At 46.3% G+C, this 22,034-nt stretch overlaps 1 protein-coding gene and 1 long non-coding RNA gene across 6 annotated transcripts; one reads left to right on the top strand and one right to left on the bottom strand.

Moving 5' to 3' along the window:
- Window positions 1–1,336: 1,336 nt before the first annotated feature.
- LOC106635515 (golgin subfamily A member 8N) lies at window positions 1,337–21,035 on the bottom strand. 5 transcript variants are annotated; one of them, XM_055098682.2, is made up of 19 exons: window positions 14,888–15,028; window positions 13,104–13,223; window positions 12,151–12,210; window positions 11,889–11,969; window positions 10,996–11,034; window positions 10,686–10,733; window positions 10,513–10,597; window positions 10,308–10,417; window positions 9,176–9,262; window positions 8,962–9,069; window positions 8,679–8,766; window positions 8,045–8,301; window positions 7,721–7,789; window positions 6,391–6,466; window positions 5,868–5,959; window positions 5,193–5,293; window positions 5,013–5,110; window positions 4,768–4,923; window positions 1,337–4,683 (listed from the first exon to the last, which is right to left on the bottom strand). In XM_055098682.2, the coding sequence occupies exons 1-19, from the start codon at window positions 14,933–14,935 to the stop codon at window positions 4,508–4,510; spliced, it is 1,899 nt and encodes a 632-aa protein (XP_054954657.2). In that variant the 5' UTR covers window positions 14,936–15,028; the 3' UTR covers window positions 1,337–4,507. The 5 variants fall into 5 exon arrangements, with proteins under 5 accessions (XP_054954657.2, XP_063452585.1, XP_063452584.1 ...); XM_063596515.1 differs by lacking the exons at window positions 12,151–12,210; window positions 14,888–15,028 and adding an exon at window positions 21,013–21,035; XM_063596514.1 differs by lacking the exon at window positions 7,721–7,789 and having other exon boundaries at window positions 14,888–15,059.
- On the top strand, window positions 4,548–8,046 carry LOC129393989 (uncharacterized). Its single transcript, XR_008621123.2, has 3 exons — window positions 4,548–4,661; window positions 5,276–5,372; window positions 7,798–8,046. It is a non-coding gene; the product is annotated as an uncharacterized LOC129393989 (long non-coding RNA).
- Window positions 21,036–22,034: the final 999 nt, after the last annotated feature.

Below are 22,034 nucleotides of genomic sequence, written 5' to 3'. Positions count from 1 at the left end.
CCCATAAGATTATAATGGAGTTGGGGCCCGGCACAGTGGCTCATGCCTGTAATGCCAGCACTTTGGGAGGCCAAGGCAGGCGGCTCACGAAGTCAGGAGATTGAGACCATCCTGGCTAACACAGTGAAACCCCGTCTCTACTAAAAAATACCAAAAAAAATTAGCCAGGCGTGGTGGTGGGCGCCTGTAGTCCCAGCTACTCGGGAGGCTGAGGCAGGAGAATGGCGTGAACCCGGGAGGCGGAGCTTGCAGTGAGCCCAGATCGTGCCACTGCACTCCAGTCTGGGCGACAGAGCAAGACTCTGTTTCAAAAAAAAAAAAAAGATTATAATGGAGTTGGAATGTTCCTATTGCTTAGTGATGTTGTTGACGTAGTAGCATCACTGTAGCACAGTGCATTACTCACATCACATATTTGTGGTGGTCTGTGGGGAGCTATTCCAGAAAAAAGCCTTGTTATCATAGGAGATGATAGCTCCTTGTGTGTTATTGCACCTGCAGACCTTCCAGTAGGACAGAATGGGGAGGTGGAAGACAGTGATAGATATATATGTAGTCTATTGTTGACCGAAACATTGCTATGTGGTACATGAAAGGAAATAACTCAGGGCCGGGCGCGGTGGCTCACGCCTGTAATCCCAGCACTTTGGGAAGCCGAGGCGGGTGGATCACGAGGTCAGGAGATCAAGACCATCCTGGCTAACACAGTGAAACCCCGTCTCTACTAAAAAATACAAAAAAATTAGCTGGGCATGGTGGCAGGCGCCTGTAGTCCCAGCTACTCGGGAGGCTGAGGCAGGAGAATGGCGTGAACCCGGGAGGCGGAGCTTGCAGTGAGCGGAGATCGCGCCACTGCCCTCCAGTCTGGGTGACAGAGCAAGACTCCGTCTAAAAAAAAACAAAGAAGTAACTCAGGCCCCACCCTAGACCTACTGAATCAGAATCTGCATTTTTATGATTCTCAATGATTCTTTTATGATTCTCATTTTATTTTTATTCCATGACTTTTTTAAAAAAAATCCCGTAACTTCTTTTTCATAACTTCTTTTGTAACTTTTCATAATACTGTTTTCTACTTTTTTCCCACAAGCTTTTTTGCCACAACGTTTTTACATTTTTTATCCCATAACTTTTTCACCCCATAACTTTTTTTAATCCCATAACCTTTTAAATCTTGTGTTCTTTTAAGAAACACTTGCATAGTTATATTACAACTTTGTAAAAATGAAACACATTATCTCATGCCAAGCATGCCCAGCATTTGCACAGTATCAATACCTTTAATACTATAGTTTTCAAGAAACGCAAAATAAAATTTTAAGGCAAAAACAACACATCGAAACAACTTAATAATTTATTACATTACAGTGGCATCACACCAGCAGTCAATAAGGCCACTCTAGGGAAAAATCTTTCAGTATTTCCATGACACATTCTGTTTACAATAATTCATAAACTGGTAAAATTCATTCTAAGAAAACTTGGCAAATAAAACTTTGGACTGGAATCGGCATTTCTTTCTCCGTTTTTCGTTCCCACCATTTCTTTCTTTTATACTACAGTATTCATATTTTAAAATGTTTTAAATTATTTCAGAACATTAAGATAGCAGTTACATTTTTTAATAGTTATATTATTTTAAAATGACTCTTTAAGATAAAGTTTTAGAGAAACTATATTATGGATAGGGCTGATTTACATTTTCAAATTTTCTAAAATCAGCTTTGGTTTTAGAGCTGATTTTTTTTTTCATTTCTGGAAAATTATCAGGTTGAATCAAATACTTTTAAAATGATTATTATATATTGCCATCTTTAAATAGGTGTTTTGATTCTTCCTACAGAAATTAAAATGTATTCAGTGGAACTCACATTTTAAAATTCTATGTTTCTGATGAACTCTAACATTCCAATGTTGCCTTCTAAGCAAACTGAAAACTGCCTTATACTGAATGAGGAAGAGCACAAATGCTCGGCTGAATGAGGTATCGCAAAAGACTGCATGCACTTTGGAGAAAGACTTAAGTTATTGTCATACAATTTCCATTCTTTTTAGCTTTTTCTTAAATATATGACAAATGCCTACACAAAGAGTGGTATTTCAGTCAATATAGTAAATTCATTTTCCAGACTGACCTTCAGCTTAAATATGCCAGTGTGTGATTTAATCCATAGGCACCTCATGAACACATTATTGTCAGATTGGTTACAGATGCTAAATGCTATCCGAAGGTCATTCCTAGTCACTGATATTTATTACGGTAAAAGTGAAGTGATTTCAACGATAAAAGTACCTTTGAAATAATTTATCAATGTATTAGATAAACCCAGTTTCAGAATGATAAAAGAAAAAACGTTAGACCAAATAATGTGGCTGATTAACAGTGGTCCGATTTCTAGCCCGAGGGTTTAAAATGCTCTTAAAGTAACTGTCTTTAAACTGAACTCAAAGAATGCAAAAGCGGCAAGTTCAGAAAATAAAAGGCGAGAACAGGACTTTAAGTGCATTTTAAACCCACGGGCTAGAAATCGCATTATTTGGTCTAACATTTTTTCTTTATCATTCTGAAACTGGGTTTATCTAATACACTGATACATTCATAAAATTTGGAAGAGTCAGTTGAAGTCACAAGGACCGAATATTTGCACTCTTTCAGTGAATGCCAGCAAATCTGTTATTCCATCGGTAAAATCGTATTGTTGCTCTCCTGTTAATGTCATATTTATAGAAGTATCATGAGGATGCCAAATGCTAAAAATGGAGATGATCTAGTAACTAGAAATCCCCACCGCAGGGAGCACACATACCTATCTCCCTGCATCCTAACAATGTGATGTGTTTTGGAACACAGACATTAGAACTTCATGAAGTTTTAACTGTTGAGTCTTTCCCAAGCATCATCAAGTTACGATTTAGGCAACATATAACTGAAATGCATTCATTCATCATGCATAGGCACAATCACATAAATATTGCACAAAATATGTCCCTAACAGAAACCCAGAGGTACAAAAACATATTTCACTTTGTAAAGAAGTTTGTGAGAAAATATAACTCTGTGATTGTATAGACACGTTTCCTGATAATACATTGACATTCACGAACAGTAGATTGCACTGCAGTTTGTACACATTTTAAGTTTCATAAACTTCTCCTTGATTTTCAAAGACAGTATAATACCATCTACTAAAACTCCTTTTTGTTTCAACTAAGTATCTCACATATATTAGTTTATAATAATGTTTCTATTATTTTTTAAAGTGTTTTCCATTCAAAGGAAAAGAAGTAAATTCCTATGTCAGAATAACCAAGGTGGTTGAAGAATAGGTATTAGCCAAAGAGGTCTAGATGGTAAAATCAATCTTCAAGCCTCAAAGAATCTCCATGAACAGAGAGGAATGCCAGGTGGCACACAGCTTTCCTTCACTCTAATTCATTCTTGACTAGAGCCTGTATGCCTGTTCCAGGGACATTTAAACTCTTAACGGATTTCTTCTGATCTTTACTAAATACATTAAGAAGAATGCCAACCAGTGCCCTTTTGTGTACTGGGGCATGTAGTCATGTGATTAAAACAGGTAACATGAACTCTTGACTTTAAAATGTATTGTAGATACAAATGCTCTAAGCTAGGAAAGGTTTCCCACATCCACAGTCAACGATGGGAACCTTTCATTCCTCAGAAATAAGCCCTTTTTAGGTCATCGAAAAAGAGTGCAACTGCTGCAGCTCATGATGTAATATCTTCATGAGCCCAGAGCACATACAAATCCTAAGGGCACCGCCATAATACACCGCTAATTCCTGGCACCGGAACAGATGAAACACACTCTATCCTGCACATACCTGCCAGAGGAGGCCACTTTCCTCTTCTGTGAGATTTAAAAAGCTCCCCCAAAAGGTTTCACTCCCATCACCAATACACAGAAAATGGAGGAAAGGCTGTTTCCAGTTCTTGGCCTTTAAACAACTCTAAATGTCAGTACTCATAGTGGCATATTACAAAGTAATAAACAGTGCACACTTGGGGGCAAACTACATATTGAGCTAACGAAGAGCTCACTGTGATTAAGATTAGATCAAACAACAGCAGAACATAGGCAAATTTTGTCTGAATTCTGTAGTGAATATACATGCTGCAATAACATTAAAAAAGCATGGGAGCCTATTCCAAACCAGCGAGAACAGTTTTGGGCAAAGAGTGGGTCTTCGTGTGTTTGAACTCCCACCACGTAAGGGCGAACTCGATATGCATGCTAATGACCTACAATTATGAAATTAAAAAAGAAAAATGCTAAAGGATGCCAGAGTGAACATCAGTGAGAGCCACAGACACCCACTCTCTTTTAACTTTTTACAAATAAACTTAAACTATAAATTAGAAACACAAATAATCATGAGTGACTCTAACATTCAAAGGAAGTAAATGAATTGTGTAGGAGATTAACCCCATAACTTGGTTTCTTATCTAAAAACTTCTTGAGCAGCTCTTTGATGATGGTGATGTTTATCTCCTTCTTCTTGGCAGCCAAGCCCAGCGAAAGCATGGCACACAGCAGTTGCTGCCCAAGCCTGGGTGCTCCTGGTGGTCCTGCACGATGGGCTGTGCAGTAGGCTTGTCAAGGAGAGGATCCTCCCTGGCCTCTCCTTGGGCAGAGGAGGTGAGGCTCACCTCACAAAGATCTTTGGAGAGAGGGAGGCGGGGATCTCAGCACAGTGGGAGCCCCCTCTTCCTGCCTGCCCACCCCGCCTGAGGGCTCTACTCACCACCATGCTTGTCTGCAGCCCCAAGCTCATGGGTGGCTGGGGCTCCTGGACCGGGTTCATCAGCAGGGTTGTGGGCAGCGGCCAGGAATTTTCTGTGCCCATTGTTGTAGTTGCTGTAAGCCGCAATACCATCTGCTGCAGCTCCAGCAGCTTCACCTGGAGGGAGGGGTGCTCAGCTGCCATGCCGCTGCCTGCGCCCACCCTCACACCCACCCCCACCCCCACAGAGATGTTGCACACCCTACCTTCATCTCCTCCCTGAGCTCCAGCCTGATGGTGTCCTCCTCCCAGTGCCGCATCTTTGGCACGGCCCCCTGGTTCTGATAAAATGTGATGGATTTTCCTGCGGGAGGACAGGGCTCAGACGCTGGGGCCCCTCCGACGGTCCTGCAGCTCCCCCTGCCATGCCCTGGCCTCCCACTCACTGATGGCATCTCTCTCGCCAGTGGTGGATGAAGCGAAGTTCTTTTTTCTTGACCAGCTCACTCAGGTCTGCCTTCTCCTCCAGGTGGTCCATAAAGCTGCTCTGGAGCCAAAATATTGCAGTCACATCTCGGCAGCGACCTGCCCTCGGGTGGCATTTTCAAGTCATGGAGAAGGTGGAGGTGAGTCCTGGCATGGGCCAGCTTCTCCATGACTTCCTGCAGGGCCCAGTGGGTCTCCCCACTCACAGACTCGCCCCCAGGTCCTGGGGCTCCAGGGCCTCTGGCTGCCTCTGGCTCCTTCTGGGCCAAGGCCACCGGGTGAGCCAGGCGCTGGCAGCACACCCTCTGCTCTTTCACCTGCTGTTGTAACTGTGCCTGCTTCTCCTGGGCACTAGCTCCAGCGGACTTGAGAAATGCCACCTGAGGGCAAGATGTGAGCATTCTTGTAGGGGCATACACAGAAGAAATGGGGCAGAGAGGTGGAGCGCAGCCCCTTCCCTTGGGGCCTCAGAGAGTGCACCTGTTGGCCACAGGTGAAATGGTGTCTGACCACTGGCTCTCGGAAGGGGTGAGGGTCCAGAGAAATCAGAAGGCAGGGAAACGAGGAGCATAAAGGGGTCTTGGAGGGACCACAGAGAAAGGTGGCAAAATGGGTGCAGGGGGAGTCAGGCTCACCATGGCCTCCCTGTTCTCCAGGTCCTCTGGGACACTCGGCATGGGCTGAGGTGCCTCCTCCCCCTCACTGTCCAGATGTTCTCCTCCGTGTCCTGTGGGGGGTGGCCAGAGGGGTCTTCAGACAACCCAACAAGGGAGGTACTGTGGGCCCACCTCTACCTCCACCCTCACTGTGTAACCCTGAGCCAGCCCCTCCCCAGAGAGCAATGAGCTGTTGTTCTTTATTTTTACTTTTAAGAATCAAGATCTTGCTATTCCGCCCAGGCACACTCCCACTACTGGTCGATATGGGAGTTCTGACCTGCTCCCTTTCTGACCTTGGCCAGTTCAGCCATCCTTAGGCAACTTGGTGACCCCCCGCTCACAGGAGGTCACCACACTGATGCTGAACTTAGTGCAGGCACCCGGTCGGCATAATGACCAGTTGTTCTAAAGGTCTCTTCAAACTCCTCAATCCTATGCTGCTAGCAGTCCCCCCTTCCTCCTGGGGCTCTCTCCTCTTCCTCTGAGCGGTCTCCCGTACCTTCCCCAGGGAGAGCCATGAGGCTAGGCTGGGCTGTTAGCTGCTGGTTCTGCTGGCTGACCGCTTCCAGGCGCTCCTAAGGGGCCAGGAAAGAGTGAGAAGGGATGGAGTTTGCCAGGTCATCCCCCTCACAGCCCATCCTCGGCAGCTCCCTCCCCTGGGTCTTCTGCAACTTTTGGCAGGCCATCTCAGCCACTGCTTTGCCCCAAGCTTCCTGCTGCTGCAGCTGGTTCATTAGCTGGGTCTGTTGCAGTCACTGCCTGTACAGCGCCTCCTTCTCACAGGTCAGCTGCTGATAGGCGGCCACCTGCTGCTGATAGGTGGCCACGGACTGCTGCAGGTGACCCAGGTAATGGTCTGGCTGCTGCTGCAGACTCTGAGCCTCTTGGCTCTTCAGCTCCACCTGCAGGAAGACCCTGGGTGTGAGGGCACATGGTGGCTGGTTTCCAGATTCTGGGCCCATTAATAGGGTAGCGAAGGCACTGTGGGGCTCTGTCAGCTACCCAGGCCCCTGTCCCCTTACTCCAGGCCTAAGTGACTGCCTCCCTTTCCTAGAACCCCATGCCTCCTTCCCCAGCCTCAAATCTCATACCCTCTTCTCATTTAATCCTCAGCACCTCTGTAAGGAAAATGCCAACTTCCCTTTGAAGTTAAAGAAACAGAGACTTAGAGATGCAAAGTACTTGAATGGTGACCAGTGGAACTGAGGCTGGAATCCAGTTTTAATCTAAGGAGTCTTTTTGTTTTGTTTTCAGACAAGGGTGTCACTCTGTGGCCCAGGCTGGAGTGCAGTGGTGCAATCTCAGCTCACTGCAACCTCCACCTCCTGCGTTGAAACAATTCTCGTGCCTCAGCCTCCCAAGTAGGTGGAATTACAGGCATGCGCCACAATGCCCTGCTAATTTTTTTTTTTTTTTTTTTTTTTTAATTTTAGCAGAGATGAGGTTTTACCACATTGGCCAGGCTGATCTCAAACTCCTGACCTCAAGTGATTCTCCTGCCTCAGCCTCCCAAAGTGCTGGGATTATAGGCATGAGCCACTGCACCTGGTATAAGGAGCCTGTTATAGCACTGTCTCTTCCCCTGTGATTGGGGGCTCCATGCCTCTAGCTGGGATGATGATGTCCAGACCTGAGAGGAGCCCAGGGATACCCACCTTTAAAAGTCAGAGGCAGGAAGCAAGAAACAGTCACAGGACTGCCCTGGGGGGTGCTGTGGTCACCAGACCCCAGGCTGAAAGCTGCCTCTGGCCTGGCACCTCCCCTCCCAAGAGGCTGCTGCCCGCCTCCCAGCCCTTCTTGGATGGGGTGGAGGTTTCCGTCTCCTTCACCTCACCAAGCTTCTCCTGTAGCTCCTTTACTTGCTGCTCCAACTGCAGTGCGCTCTTGTTCTCATTGTTCTGGACAGAGAGAAGCAATCAGCAGCCACCCACTGCAGCTGGAGACCCCAGAACTTGGTGTCTGCCTCCCATGGCACTGGGAAGGCTGGAGGCAGGTTAGAAAAATCACCCCCTCTCTCCCACAGCCACCTGGCTCACAGGTGCCTTTAGAAGTAACCTTTCACGTGAGGGCTACACTGCCCCATTTTAGAGGTGGGGAAACAAAGGCCCGGAGGGCTAGGGAGGAGGGCAGGCTCCCCAGTTGGGGCAACGCACCGGCTCCTCGAAGACGCTCTGTGGCTTGGCCAGCTGCTGAAGCTTCTCGTGCTGCTCCTGAAGCCTCTCCTCCTGCTTCCGAAGCCTGTCTTCCTGCTCCCGAATCCTCTCTTCTTGTCGCCGGTTCAGGAGACTTATGTGCTGATTGTTTTTGACCTGGGCCTGGAGCTCTCCTGCCACTCTCTCTAGTTCCTTCCTCAGGTGCTGCAGCTCCACCTCAGAGGGCACTGCTGGGGGCTCTGGGGGCAAGGGTTCAGCTGAGAAAGGAAGCAGATAATAAGGGCCTCTGGATTCTCGGAAAAGAAAAACCCTCCTCTTGGCGCACAGCTCCTCTCAGGCTCCTCAAACTTGGCCTCACTGCTAATGATTCCTCGCACCCAGATGGTAGCCAGTCTTCCAAACCACTTTCAGAGAAAGAGCACTGCGGGTGGCTGACAACGGGCCCTCTTTGCTGATGGGGACACTGAGACACTGAGACTCATTGAGATGACAAGACTCGCCGTCTCCTGGCACAGATCTCTTTCCCTCTGCCTCAAAGCCCTTCCATCCACCCCCCTCCCTGGGGGCATTCTAAGCTACCCTCACAGCCCTCTGATGCCAGTCCTGCTCCCAGGTCATGCCAGCCCCATCTTACCCATCTGGTTTTTGAGTTTGGACAAGCTCCTCTCCAGCTCCTCTACCCGATGCATATAATGCTCCTTCTCTGTCTTCAGTGTGTAAACCTGCCCAAAGCACAGGGGGAAAGGGCCCTGGAGAGAGGGGCTGGTGGCTGGACAGGCTGCCCTCTCCCTCTCTGCCCCCACCTCCACAAAGCCCAGACCCATGACCACCTCTGGCTCTACTATTCCCATTTTACAGATGCCCAGAAAGATCCAGTGACCTATCTAATGTGGGGGGGCTGAAGGGTCAGATCTCACCTCCTGCGACATTTTTCTCATCCTCTGCTGCCACAGGGCCCTCTCTCCTTTTATACTTGCAGCATACTCATCTTTTTGTAATTGGACTTTTTCAAATGACTTCTTCAACTGCAAGAATGGGCACAGAAGTTAGGAAGGGCTGTCACTGGTCCTCACCTGCTCCTGGCCACCTGGGGTCATCGTCCTTCCACATCCCTCCCTCGGAAAACCTCACCAGTGTCAGCTGCGCTTTCAGCAGTCTCTGGTCCCGTAAGGACTGCTCTAACCACCACTCCGTACGTGCTTTGCTGCGGCTGGACAACTGGATGGTGAAGAGTGAGAAGTTTCAATCTGGAGAGCCTGGGCGTTTCCACACAGTGCCCCTTAACAGGGATAGGGCTAGGCCCAATATACAACTTGGTCAGTAAAGATCAAGGCATTTCCCAGCCCGTGGTCTGGTTTTTAAAAGAACTCAGTAAAGTTGGAACGGACAGGGAATGAGATTGAGTTTATAGCTGGCTAACAGAGGCCCAGAGAGATCAGATAATATTGCTATTGTTATTATTGTTATTATTACCACTGTTTGAACCTTTGTGGAATGCTTCACCAGGTACCGTGCTAACAATCCCATTTAATCCTTGCAACCACCATAGGAGACAGTTACTATGATTCCCTCTATTGTGGAGATGAAAAAACATGGAGTATTTGAGGTTAAGTGCTTGCCTAAGTTCACTTAGGCAGAGCTGGGATATAAACACCCAGGTCTATCCAATTCTCTAAGCCCATTTTTCTTGCTGGGGATGGCGGCACAGATAGGAAGGGGAAAATTAATCTTTTGTTCACTTTTTGAAAGGATGATACATTCACATAGTCCAAAACTCAGAAGGTACAGAAGGGAAGTATCTCCCAGCCATCTTGTTGCTCTCTCCTGAATTTTTTATGAACCCTTGCGACATGTTTTATGTATATTATCATAGTATGTACACACACACACACCCACACACATGCACGCGTTTCCTCTTTCTACAGAAATGGTAACATACTAAAGGTACTCTTCTGTACCTTCACAGTACAAGTACCCAATACCCCACCTAGGACTTGCCCAAGACCACAGCCAGGTAAGGGCGGGGCAGGCACTTGGCCTCCAAGCTCTGCGTCCAGTGCTCACTCCGCACAGTGCCCCCCCACCTCACCCACAGCAGCTGACTCGGCCCCAGGCTGCCACTAAAAACCATACAAAAAAGTAGCAAGAAATGGCCATGCTGCCTTCTGGGCAGGACACGCCATCCTGCAGAAGGGACCTTTAGGCTCACTCCTCCATCTGCAAAACCAGGCTCCCAGGGGATGAGGCAGGTGGCTGGACTCACCTGGTTTGCCTTCTTCTTCTCTGTGGCGATGACAGCAGAGAGAGCCCTCTCTAACTCTCCTTTACACTGCAATGAATATTGCAGGTGGACAGCCAGGTCCTTGGACTCTTCTGTAATGAGAGAGTTGAGATGGGGCCCAAAGGACTCCCCCTGAAGACCTGTCAAAGTGCCAGGTTGAAGGATGACAGGGTGCCCAGATTCCCACCTTCAAAGTATCTGAGAGAACGTTCCATGTGGCACAGGTCCGTATTTAGTTCCTCTTTCTGTATGATCAATGTCTGGATTTGAACCTTTGGGAGAAAAGCCAAGCAAGTGCTGAAAGAGAAGGAAAGAAACATTCTCCGGAGGACAGGAGGAAACTGCACACCCTCCACTCACCTCTAGCTCCCTTTCGGCTTTCTGTCTCTCGTTGTTTGCTTTCTTTTCCTGTAGGAAGAGGGAGACAGAGCTCTTACCAGGGGGAGGCAGAGATGGCACAGCAAGAGACATGCCCCCAGAATGCCACCAATGCCCCAGGACAGGCCCACCCATGGGACCAGGTTATCAGGGGCCCTGTGGGGATGGGGTGGAATCTGAGGGGTGAGCCTTCTTCCCCAGGCTGGGAGTGGGTGAGACGAGACTGGGGCCTCTATGTCTGAGTGCCCCCCAAACCCAGCAGTCATGTCGCGAGGAAACGAAATCACGTTACTTCTTCCAGCTGATGTTCCACTTGTTTCTTCTGTTGTTTCTGTGGGGAGAGTCAAATAAGGTGATGGAGGGTGGCCCCCTCAACTCTATTCCCCAGACCAGGAAGCGGCAGGCAGGGGCCAGGAATGGATTTTAAAGGCAAAGTTCTCAGACATAATGGGAATACGAACTGGTAAACTCTCCTCAAGCTCCCAAGGACAGAGGATTTGGGTCTTTGTTGGCTTTTGCCCACAGCCACAGAACTCAAAGTCTGAATCTGGAATCTCTTGAGAGGATAGCAACATAAACCTCTAGAGATGGAGTTTCAGAAAGGCCCCTCCTTCTGGCAGCTTGTGATTTAGAAAAGTGGGTTCATTCAATAAACATTTACTGAGCATGTATGGACCAGGTACGGTTCTTCACAGCAGATATAGGATGGAAAAGGACAGACAGGAGCCCTTAGCCCTGAGGTTTCCGTTCCAGGGGGTCTTTAAATCTCAGACTCGAGAGCTAACAGAGACCTTTGATACTCACTACCTCCTCTGGAAACACGAGCCCAAAAAGGAGAGGTGGCTTGTCCAGAATCAAAGAGCAAATTAGGGACTGAGTCATGGCAGAAATACGGGGCCCTTGACAACCAGTCAGGCTAGCACTTCCCCAGGAGGCAACAACCCCAGGGCGTGTGTAGCAAGGACTCGAGCAGGGGTGTCTGGAGAGGAGAGAGTCGGCAAAGAGGGCAGCAAAAGAAGAGCCATGCTGCATGCTCTGGGGTCCCTCCAGGTGAGGCCTGGGCACCCAAGCTCCCTATTTGTCCCGGGCACCAGGGACCCCCCAGCCCCTTTCTTCAGGGCCCCAAGGGGAAACTGGAGCCCAGGATTGGCAGCGTGGAATCAGGGGACCCCACCGGACTCTTACCAAAGATTTGATGGTGTTCTTCAGTCGACTGATTTTTACGGACGTTGAATCCAGGACTACTGCTCGTTCTTGGCACGGGCTCTGAGGCGCATGCAGAGAGGAGGAGGTGGAGCAGGAGTGGGGGGAGAGGTAGAGAGAATGATCGTTAGGGCTGGGGTGTGTGGGCTGTCTCAGCTGGCAGAGGGGCACCCAGTCTCCGCTGCGGGAGGAGGTTGGAGGGTTGACCCGAAGGGTCACTGCACCTCCGCCCAGAGCCTCTTACCTCCAGATCTTTCAGGGTAGCAGATGATGTAGGGCCCTCCCCATGGATACCTGTTGCTGACTACAAGAGATGAGAGTGCACATGGAGACGTTCTGTCCCCCTCAGTGTCTGAGCCCTCCGACTTCCTTTCTTCCCCATCAACTGGCACCATTTTCTTTTCTGCCTATCTTGGACCCTTTGTTCCATAACTCCTTTGTGCCAACTTCTCTCGTGGTTCTCATCTCCCCACCATCCCACCCTGGGGCCCTTCAGTGACTCCTGATGGCAAGTGGCTGTTCTCATTGTCCTGGCTTCCCCTTGAGACTGGGGATGAGGAAAATCAAACAGCAAAGACCATATCCTGGGTGTCCTGGGTGTTGACAGCAGGCCATGTACTAGGGATTAACATAAAAACAATAACAAATCTCATTTAAACTTCACAAATGGAAGTGAAACAATACCACCTCTATCATACAGACGTGAAAACAGAGGCCCGATGAGGTCAAGCAACTTGCCCTAAATCATATCCCTAGCAGAGCAGATGGAGAGGCAGGATTCAAACCCAGAATTCCTTTTTTTTTTTTGAGACAGAGTCTTGCTCTGTCACCAGGCTGGAGTGCGGTGGCATAATCTCGGCCACTGCAAGCTCCACCTCCCAGGTTCACACCATTCTCTTGCCTCAGCCTTCTGAGTAGCTGGGACTACAGGCACACGCCACCACGCGTGGCTAATGTTTTTGTATTTTTAGTAGAGACAGGGTTTCACCGTGTTAACCAGGATGGTCTCGATCTCCTGACCTCATGATCTGCCTGTCTTGGCCTCCCAAAGTGCTAGGATTACAGGCGTGGGCCACCACACCCGGCTAAAGCCAGAATTCTTAACCAGTACCCAGCAGTCCATCCACAATCTTAAGAATTACCCTCTATTGCCCCTTGGGCCCCCTGTCCCCAGAAGCCTGGTCAGCCAAGACTCACATCCCCAGGTGGCTGGCAACCACCAGAAGTGGCTGTCTCAGGGATACTGCCATTTGTTTTCCTGTTCCTGTTCGCTCCTGCTGGAACTCTAGGGCTGTTTTTCTGCCAATATTCTTTTAACTGTTGGAAAGAAGAGCAGTAATATTCATGAGAACCGTCAGCCCCTACAGCCACATCCTCCTTTACAGTTTTTACAAAATACACTGACACATCATCTGATTTAATGACACCAACAACTGTACAAGGTGTTGTCACACTCATTTAGTGACTGAGAAGGATATCATGGCTAGAAAAAAAAAAGAAAAAGGCAATACTGGAACTTTGAAACTCAGTCTTCTGACTCCAAGCTCTGAGGTTTTGCCAAGAATCAGCAGCTGCCAGGGACCAAAACCAGAGGCAGAGGTAGAAAACTAAACATTAAGTAGGCAGGAACTGTATGCCATGTGGTTTAGAGTCATGCATCCTCACACGTCTGTTAGTGTGAAGAAGTGCACCAGTACCTCTCAAACTTTTATATCAAAGTGTCCTCATGGCAGAAGGCAGCCTTTCTCTTAAATCAGAATTTATCAGAAAGAGGACAACCCAAGCCTCATTTCAGAGAGAGGTCTGGTATACTCTTAGAAACCTATGTGACTGTCATCCCTAAGTACATTCATGTTTTTTCTCTTGATCTCAAGAGAATCAAGGGAAACTGATGCTTCAGAAAGATGTCCCACATTTATCCTGTGGCACTCAAAGTACCCAAGGTTGAGATAATATGAGGAAGATTCAAGGTGTCAAGTTCAGTTTCCCAAGATCTATTCCACAGAAGATGAGCAAATCTCACTTCAGAGACCACTGACTGAAGGAGAGTCTGGTCCCAGAACCATGGAGAATTAGAATATGAGGTGGAGAACTCAGAAAAAAATGTTAAAATCTCTCTGGAAAGTAGAAGCCTGGGAGAAAACCAAATCAAACCCATTCTCTCATTGCCACCCAGAGATACTGTCAATGTTTTCAGTTCATGGGGGAAGTGTAGGCTTTTCCCACCGTCAACATCTGTAAGGGAGGGAGGCAGCCTGGAACCTCTTGCTCCTAGGTCCCATAGTCTCCATTCCCCTTCCAGCTGGAAATTTGTGCTGTGACCAAAGGAACCAGAAACGGGGTGAGAACGCTTAGGGGACTGGGTCGTAAGATCAAAGGCCAGTCTTGCAGTAACAGCAGTTACTAGGGGGACTGTGACATCACAACATTCCACTCCTCCTGGTCGGGGGGAGGGACCATGTCAGCACCATGTCCAAGTCGCCGCTCCACGATTGGGGAGGGAAGCACAGGGTTGGGACCCAGCTCCTTGGAGACACCAGCACAAAGAACCCAGGGAGGTCAACCTTGAGACAGCAGGAGGGGAGGGCACAGTCTGCAGCAGGGAGTCCCAGGAGTCACCAGCCCAAAGTCACCCAAGGATGACTGGCGAGGGTGGGGCCTGGCTCCTTGGAGATGAGAGCCCAAAGAGCCCAGGGAGATCAAGCTTGGGGCGGCAGGAGATGAGGGCCCAGTAACGGAGCGGGAAGCCCCAGGAGTCACCCACCCAAAGTCACCCTGGGGTGATTGGCGAGGGCAAGGACTGGGCTGCTTTCTGAAGGGGTGGGGCTGACTGACAAAACTTTGGTGGGGGTAGCCCAAGGCACCGGGGTTGGGGGGACCAGTCCAGTGCGCCCCAGGAGTCGTATAGACTCTGGCAGGGGTCTTGTCATCAGAGGGGACCTGTGGCTGGGTTGAGGGGCTATGACCTAGTGCGTTTTTACCTTTTTCTTGGCTGCAGCCAATTTGTTGTGTTGAGTTTCTTCTGCCATCCCAGGGTGGGGAGGGAGGAAGGGTTGGGGCCACAGCAGCAAAATCCCATTAAGAACCGATCAAGGCCTCCAGTCACCTACCAGGCAGCTGTGTGACTGAGCCAGAGGAGGCGTAACCAGGGCCCCGGTAGAATGCGGAATAGGGGCGTGGCCTTAATGCTCCAAGCCCATTGGTCAATGAGAAAGATGAAAGGGAAAGAGGGCGTGGCCAGACAGCAACGTGTCCAAAGGGCCCTGTGGCTCACAAGGAAAGCTGCCCATGGCAACCGCTCTCCCCACCCACTCTAAGAGAGCGGAGAGGCCTCCCACTCTGGAAGAGAAGAGGGGCCGGCTTTTGCTTTAAAAGCTTTAAAACTTTAAAAAATATATGTGTGTATACTTTATATATATGTGTGTCCGTGTGTGTGTATCTATGTTTTTCTCCATAGCTGTCTTCATTATCCAGCTTCTATGCAAGGTCTATGATTTTGGCCTATATTTTTCATGTTTGATTACAGTACAAAAATTACCAGTATTACCTTAACTGAGATACAGATCCTATAAAAATGGAAAATGCATAGCATGCTTGATGATTAATGAAGCAGACTATATTATCCAACATTCTAATAAGATAAAATAATCACGATTTCTCTTTTTTGGAAAAATGTTTCTCTTATTCTCCTACGTTTTCGTTAAGATTTTTTTTCTTAAACAAGAAACATGTCTAATAACTATAAAAGCACAAAGCTTTTGGGCCGGGTGCAGTGGCTCATGCCTGTAATTCCAGGACTTTGAGAGCCCAAGGTGGGTGGATCATGAGGTCAGGAGATCGAGACCATCCTGGCTAACACGGTGAAACCCCATCTCTACTAAAAATACAAAAAAGGCCAGATGTGGGGGCAGGCAGCTGTGGTCTCAGCTACTTGGGAGGCTGAGGCAGGAGAATGACATGAACCCCCGAGGTGGAGCTTGCAGTGAGCCAAGATCATGCCGCTGCACTCCAGCCTGGGCTACAGAGCAAGACTCCATCTCAATTAATTAATTAATTAATTAATAAAGAATTAATAGAGCAATGTGAACAAAAGATGCAATAAAATAATTTAGAAAATACAAACTATTAAAAAAGATTTTAAAACTTGTGCAACAAAGTCAAACAGCAGCCAACGAAAATGTATACCCTTGCATGTTTGTTTAAAAAGCAATTTAAATTACATTGATCCACTAAACTAGGAAAAGCAAAACAAACAAAAAGGGGGAAATAATTAAGACCTAAGGAAAAAGGAAAAAGAAAAACCACTAGATTTAAAAAATAAAACTAAAGGAGGATTCTTTCAAAAGACTGAGATAATAAAACAGTCAAGCCTCTGATAAGTAATCAAGATAAAGAAAACTTTGAAGAGAAAAGGGCATATAGCCACATGTGAATATGATGCAAAAAGTGAAAACTTTACACATCTTTACAACACCTTAGAAGTATGGATGACATGTTCATTTTTTTTTTTTTGAGACGGTGTCTCGCTCTGTCACCCACGCTGGAGTGCAGTGGCGTGATCTTGGCTCACTGCAAGCTCTGCCTCCCGGGTTCACAACATTCTCCTGCCTCAACCTCCCGAGTAGCTGGGACTACAGGTGCCCGCCACCACGCCTGGCTAATTTTTTGTATTTTGGATTAGTAGAGACGGGGTTTCACCATGTTAGCCAGGATGGTCTCGATCTCCTGACCTCGTGATCCACCCGCCTCGGCCTCCCAAAGTGCTGGGATTACAGGCATGAGCCATCGCACCCATCCAAAGTGTTCATTTTTTTTTAAGAACCTACAGTTACAAAAAGTAACTGAAGAAATGGGAAATCTGGAGACCAATACGCAGAAGAAGGAAAAAGACAAAGACTCATCCTCCAAACTGGATATTTATTTAAACCAGAATTTGTCAGCCTCAGCAATATTGATATATTGGGCCAGATAATTCTTTGTGGAGGGTTCTCCTGGTGTGTTGTTGGGCATTTAGTAACATTCCCTCTACCCACAGAATGCCAATAAGACCTCCCGACCATGACCAGTTGTGACCACAAAAATGTCTCCAGATATTTCCAAACGTCCCATAGGAGGCAAAATACTCCTGCAGTTGAAAATTACTGTGTAAACCAGATCTACATCCTAGATCTTAGAAAAAAGATGTAAAGCTTCCCAACTCAGTCCTGCATACCCTTGATACTGAAATGAAATAACAGCCTTAAAGGAAACAAACAAAACTATAATCTTATTTAATACAGAAGTAAAAATGCAAAAATAAAATATTACCATAGCCATTCTAACAGTGTTTATTATACGAATGCAAAGATAATTCAAAATTAGGAAAATTTCATCAGGCAATTCACAAATTATATTTCTACATATAATTGAAGGCACAATCATGAAAAACAAAGTAGCTCTATATGCATTAAGTCCATGATCTATTCAGTGAAAAACACAAGTTGCACATGTCTTACAGAAGGAAAACTTAACACTGAACACAGATTCCCACCATCTGCTCTTTGTCCTGAGGCTCCAATAGAAATACAGTGAAGAATAAACATTGTATAAGCACACAATTACAAAAAAGGAATGGGGTTACCAACAGAAGACAATTCATCTTCATTAGACAATGACAGTACATGGAAAATGGTTAATTCATGGAGCAAAGCAACAAAGGTGGAGGTCAGGGGGATACTGAGAACAAGGAGGCTAATTTGTCCCACAGCAACCTGGAAAGGTTCTAGACTCAGACGCGAGGTACCCCCGACAATGGGACTGATAGGCAAGACTGAAAACAGAGATTAAGCAAAAGCCCGGATAGAGAACACATTTTACAGGCCCTGAAACACACTGCTGGCCCCATCTCCTTAAACAGAACCCAAGCAAACATATCTACCTCAGGCAAGAGAATGTAGATTTTACATCCAGAGGAATGGAGTAGTTATCCAGCCATCATTTAAGATTGCAACAGGAGATAAGATAGAGGGATGGAGGATAACAATTAGGAATCAGCATACATTCCCCTTAAAGCTATCAGTTGACAAGTCTTGGCCACAAAGAACTCCCAATCAATTTTTATTTATTTTTATTTTTATTTATTTATTTTTTTTTGAGACAGGGTCTTGCTCTTTCGCCCAGGCTGGAATGCAGGAATGCAGTGGCATGATCAGAGCTCACTGCAGCCTCAACCTCCTGGGCTCAAGCAATCCTCCTGCCTCAGCCTCCCAAGTAGCTGGGACTGCAGATGGGTGTCACCACACCTAGCTATTTTTTTTTTTTTTTGTAAAGATGGGGTCTCACTATGTTGCCCAAACTAGTCTTGAGCTCCTGGGCTCAAGTGATCCTCCCACTTCGGTCTCCCAAAGCACTGAGATTATAGGTGTAAGCCACCACACCCCGGCTCCCAGTCTTTTAGTACCTCTCTCAAATATGAATGAACAAATAAAGGAATGGAAAAAAGACTACAGGTCAGGCATGGTGGCTCATGTCTGTAATCCCGCACTTTGGGAGGCCGAGGTGGGTGGATCACCTGAGGTTGGGAGTTCCAGACCAGACTGACCAACATGGAGAAATCCCATCTCTACTAAAAATACACAAATTAGCTGGGCGTGGTAGCACATGCCTGTAATCCCAGCTACTTGGGAGGCTGAGGCAGGAGAACTGCTTGAACCTTGGAGGCAGAGGTTGTGGTGAACCAAGATCACATCACTGTACTCCAGCCTAGGCAACAAGAGCGAAACTGGGTCTCAAAAAAAAAAAAAAAGACAACAAATGATAAGCAACATAGAATAGATATTTAAGGAAAGGCTTTAAAAAGAAAAATAAGACCAAAATAAACTAAGGAAAAAAATTATTAAAGAACAAGGAGATGCCAGGGAGAAGACAAAGAGTATCAAAATCACTTCATAAGGACACTTGTGAATATATTACATGTATAAAACAAAACAATATGAATAAGAAATAATCAGAGAAGAAAAAGTTCTTAGAACTCATGCTTCATCTTGGGAGTTGGTCTCCAATGAGCCATACCTCCTGTCATCATGTCCTTAGACAGGCCCATCCCATAGTCAATCTGGGTTGGCCCCAACACTCACTTGAACCTATAGCATGTGGTAGAAATGACACTGGACCTGTTCCAGGTCTAAGCCTTAAGAACTCCTGGCAGCTCCATTTCTGTGCTTCTGGAAGCCAAAAAGAAGAATTGGCTACCTTCTTGGAGAAAGAAAAGCCACATGAAGAGATCCGAGAGGATGAGATGCTATGCAGAGAGAAAGGCCACATCAAGAATTACCAAGGCAGCAGACCTGTGGGTGAAGAAGCCGTCTCAGACATTCCACTGCAGCTGAGCATCCAGATGACCAGTCCCTGACACTGTTTAACCACACAGTGAGAGCTGCCAAATGAGACCAGCAGAAAAACTGTCCAGCTAGCCCCAGGTAATCCATACAGTAGTGACAGATAGACAGATGTGTAGTTTTAGGCCATTAAGTTTTGGGATAATTGGTTAAGCAACAATAAATAACCAAAACAAAACTTAAAGTTATGACAGTCCAAATAAAATTTCCTGAAAGTCGAAAGATAAGAAAATATTCCAGAACTGAAAATTTAAAAAACATTTAGAAATAACGCGAGATACAAGACTCAAGACAAGAGGTCTAAAATCCAATTAACAGACACTTCCAAATGAACAAATAAAATGGAAAAGAGACAGTTAACAACAAAAATATGACAAGATTCAAGATTCCAACTTTGAAAGAGCCTATCCATAGGCCTGTTCATTTGGTGTACCCAGCATAATGAATGAAAAAAGACCCACACTAAGTACACTGTTGTGCTATTTCAGCTCACCAAGGAAAAGACAAACTCCTAAAAGCTTCCAGGGAGAAACTCATGCATAAACAAGTGAAACTCAGGATGGCCTGAGGCTTCACCACCACGACTGGTTAGAAGACAACAGCACAGACTTTGAAATTCTAAGGTAAAATTATCCTCAACCTAGAAATACATAATCAAGCAAACTATCAATCAAGTGTGAGGGTAGAATATGAGAGACGTGAATACTGATGGGGATGTGATATGCAGCAGGCACTGTTCTAAATGGTTTACATGTACCAACCCAATTAAGAAACTTCAAATACACACGCACACACACACACACAGTTTTTCCTGCTAATCATTTTACGATGAAACAGCCAAGTAGCTAACCCAGAGCCCACAAAGGCAGAGTAAAAATTCTAACACTTGGTAAAATAAAAATGCACATATACCCTGTGATCTAAAGAAAAAATGCTTAAATATTCAAAGACAGACAGCAATTACAGCTACTGAGAACATCACTGTAAGCAAACTGAGGCAGAGAAAACAAAGGTGCTAATGAGGATTTGAACCACCTAACATGCAGAAACCCACTGGATGCTTTCCTAGGTTCCGAGCTGGCATGGTCTTTCAGAATGATCTAGAAGAGGTCACATGACACTGTTACAAAGGATCTGGAGAAAGGGACCCTTGCTTTATCTCTCCGGCTCTCCAGTCACGCTTCACATTTTCACTTCTTACACTCTTTCACATGAAGTCAATTTACAGACCTCCATCAAGCCCTTAGAGACCTTTTTGTAATATTCTGACAAGTTCTGGATGTCATCTCTGCACTTTTGACAAATTCTTAGCAGTTAACTTACAAGACAGTTAACATTTTTGTTCACAGTATAGCTAGAAAAGGGTCATATACTCAATAAAACAAATATTTACCAAGCATTCATTGAGTGGAAGATAAAACGCACAAAGCATAATTATAAAATATTCTCCCCTGCCATGATACAACAAAATTTTTAAAGGCTTAAAGAATATAGCATAACATGACCAAAGCAAAAATAGTAAGGACTAAAGAGGGGAGGAAGGGAAAATATCAGCATGAACTGAATATGACCCAGAAGAGTCTTGATGGTCAGACATGTAAAGATGTATTGGGTAGGGTTAAGGGGTGGAAGTCAGGGGCACAGGTCAGGGGCACATTCTACAAGGGAAAAACAGCTGATACAGAAGCCTGAAAGGTAAAGTGTGCAGAGCACCTGTACAGGACTCTTACCTGCCACAGCAAGGGTACAATGCGCCTTTCCAGAACACAGCAGTGCGCAGCCAGGCCTGGGGCAGAGGGATCACTCAAACAGCACCAGAGGCTCCATTCCTACTTTTCTTCCATCGACAAGTCCATTTTCATTGTTAGTTTCTCCTTCAACACAAACTTAAAAACAAATGGCTGAACACGCAGGAACAAGGAAAACCTGACTGAAGAATGAGACGTTAAAACTTAAGGGCCTTGGGTCCTGGCACGGTGGCTCACGCCTGGAATCCCAGCACTTTGGGAGGCAGAGGTGGGTCATTTGAGGTCAGGAGTTCAAGACCAGCCTGGCCAACACGGTGAAACCCCGTCTCTACTAAAAACACAAAAGCTAGCCAGGCGTGGTGGCCGGCGCCTGTAATTTCAGCTACTCGGGAGGCTGAGGCAGGAGAATCACTTTAACCAGTGGACTGTCAAGAGAGGTAGGCTGCAGTGAACCGAGATCGTGCCACTGCACTCCAGCCTGGGCTACACAGTGAGACTCTGTCTCAAAAAAAAAAAAAAGTCATGGTCATGGTAAAAAACCTATGGCTTTGGAAGGCTTTCTCGGTAACGTCCTAGAATTAAGGTTAAGCCTGCGTTTCCTGTTAACTGAACAGGAAACCAGCCTGACCAACATCCTTCTGCCCAGTGGCTTGCTCTCAGCTCCTCTTCATTGGGCCTTGGGCAGCCAGACTGTCTAGTTTTAATCCTTGCTCTGCCACCTGTGACCTTGGACAAGTTACCTACCTTCAGTTACCTCATCTACAAAATGCAGATATTAATAATACCCTCTTTTTAATTTATTCAGAGGATTAAAAGAGTTAATAAAAAGTAAAAAATAAAAAGACTTGGTAAGCATAGGCACAGAGGAAAAAAAAGTAAAAATAAATAATTAAATAAAAAGACCAGTGCCTAGCACATAAAAGTTCATCAGGAATTAATTCTATAATATGAACTCAATTTTGCAAAACTTCAAAGTACGTATAACTTTTAACTTACTAGGGTAT

This window comes from Pan paniscus, chromosome 16, assembly GCF_029289425.2.
Source record: "Pan paniscus chromosome 16, NHGRI_mPanPan1-v2.0_pri, whole genome shotgun sequence".
Lineage (NCBI taxonomy): Eukaryota > Metazoa > Chordata > Mammalia > Primates > Hominidae > Pan > Pan paniscus.
The sequence above is the reverse complement of the archived record's forward strand: the minus strand, read 5'-3'. Positions and strand labels throughout refer to the sequence as shown.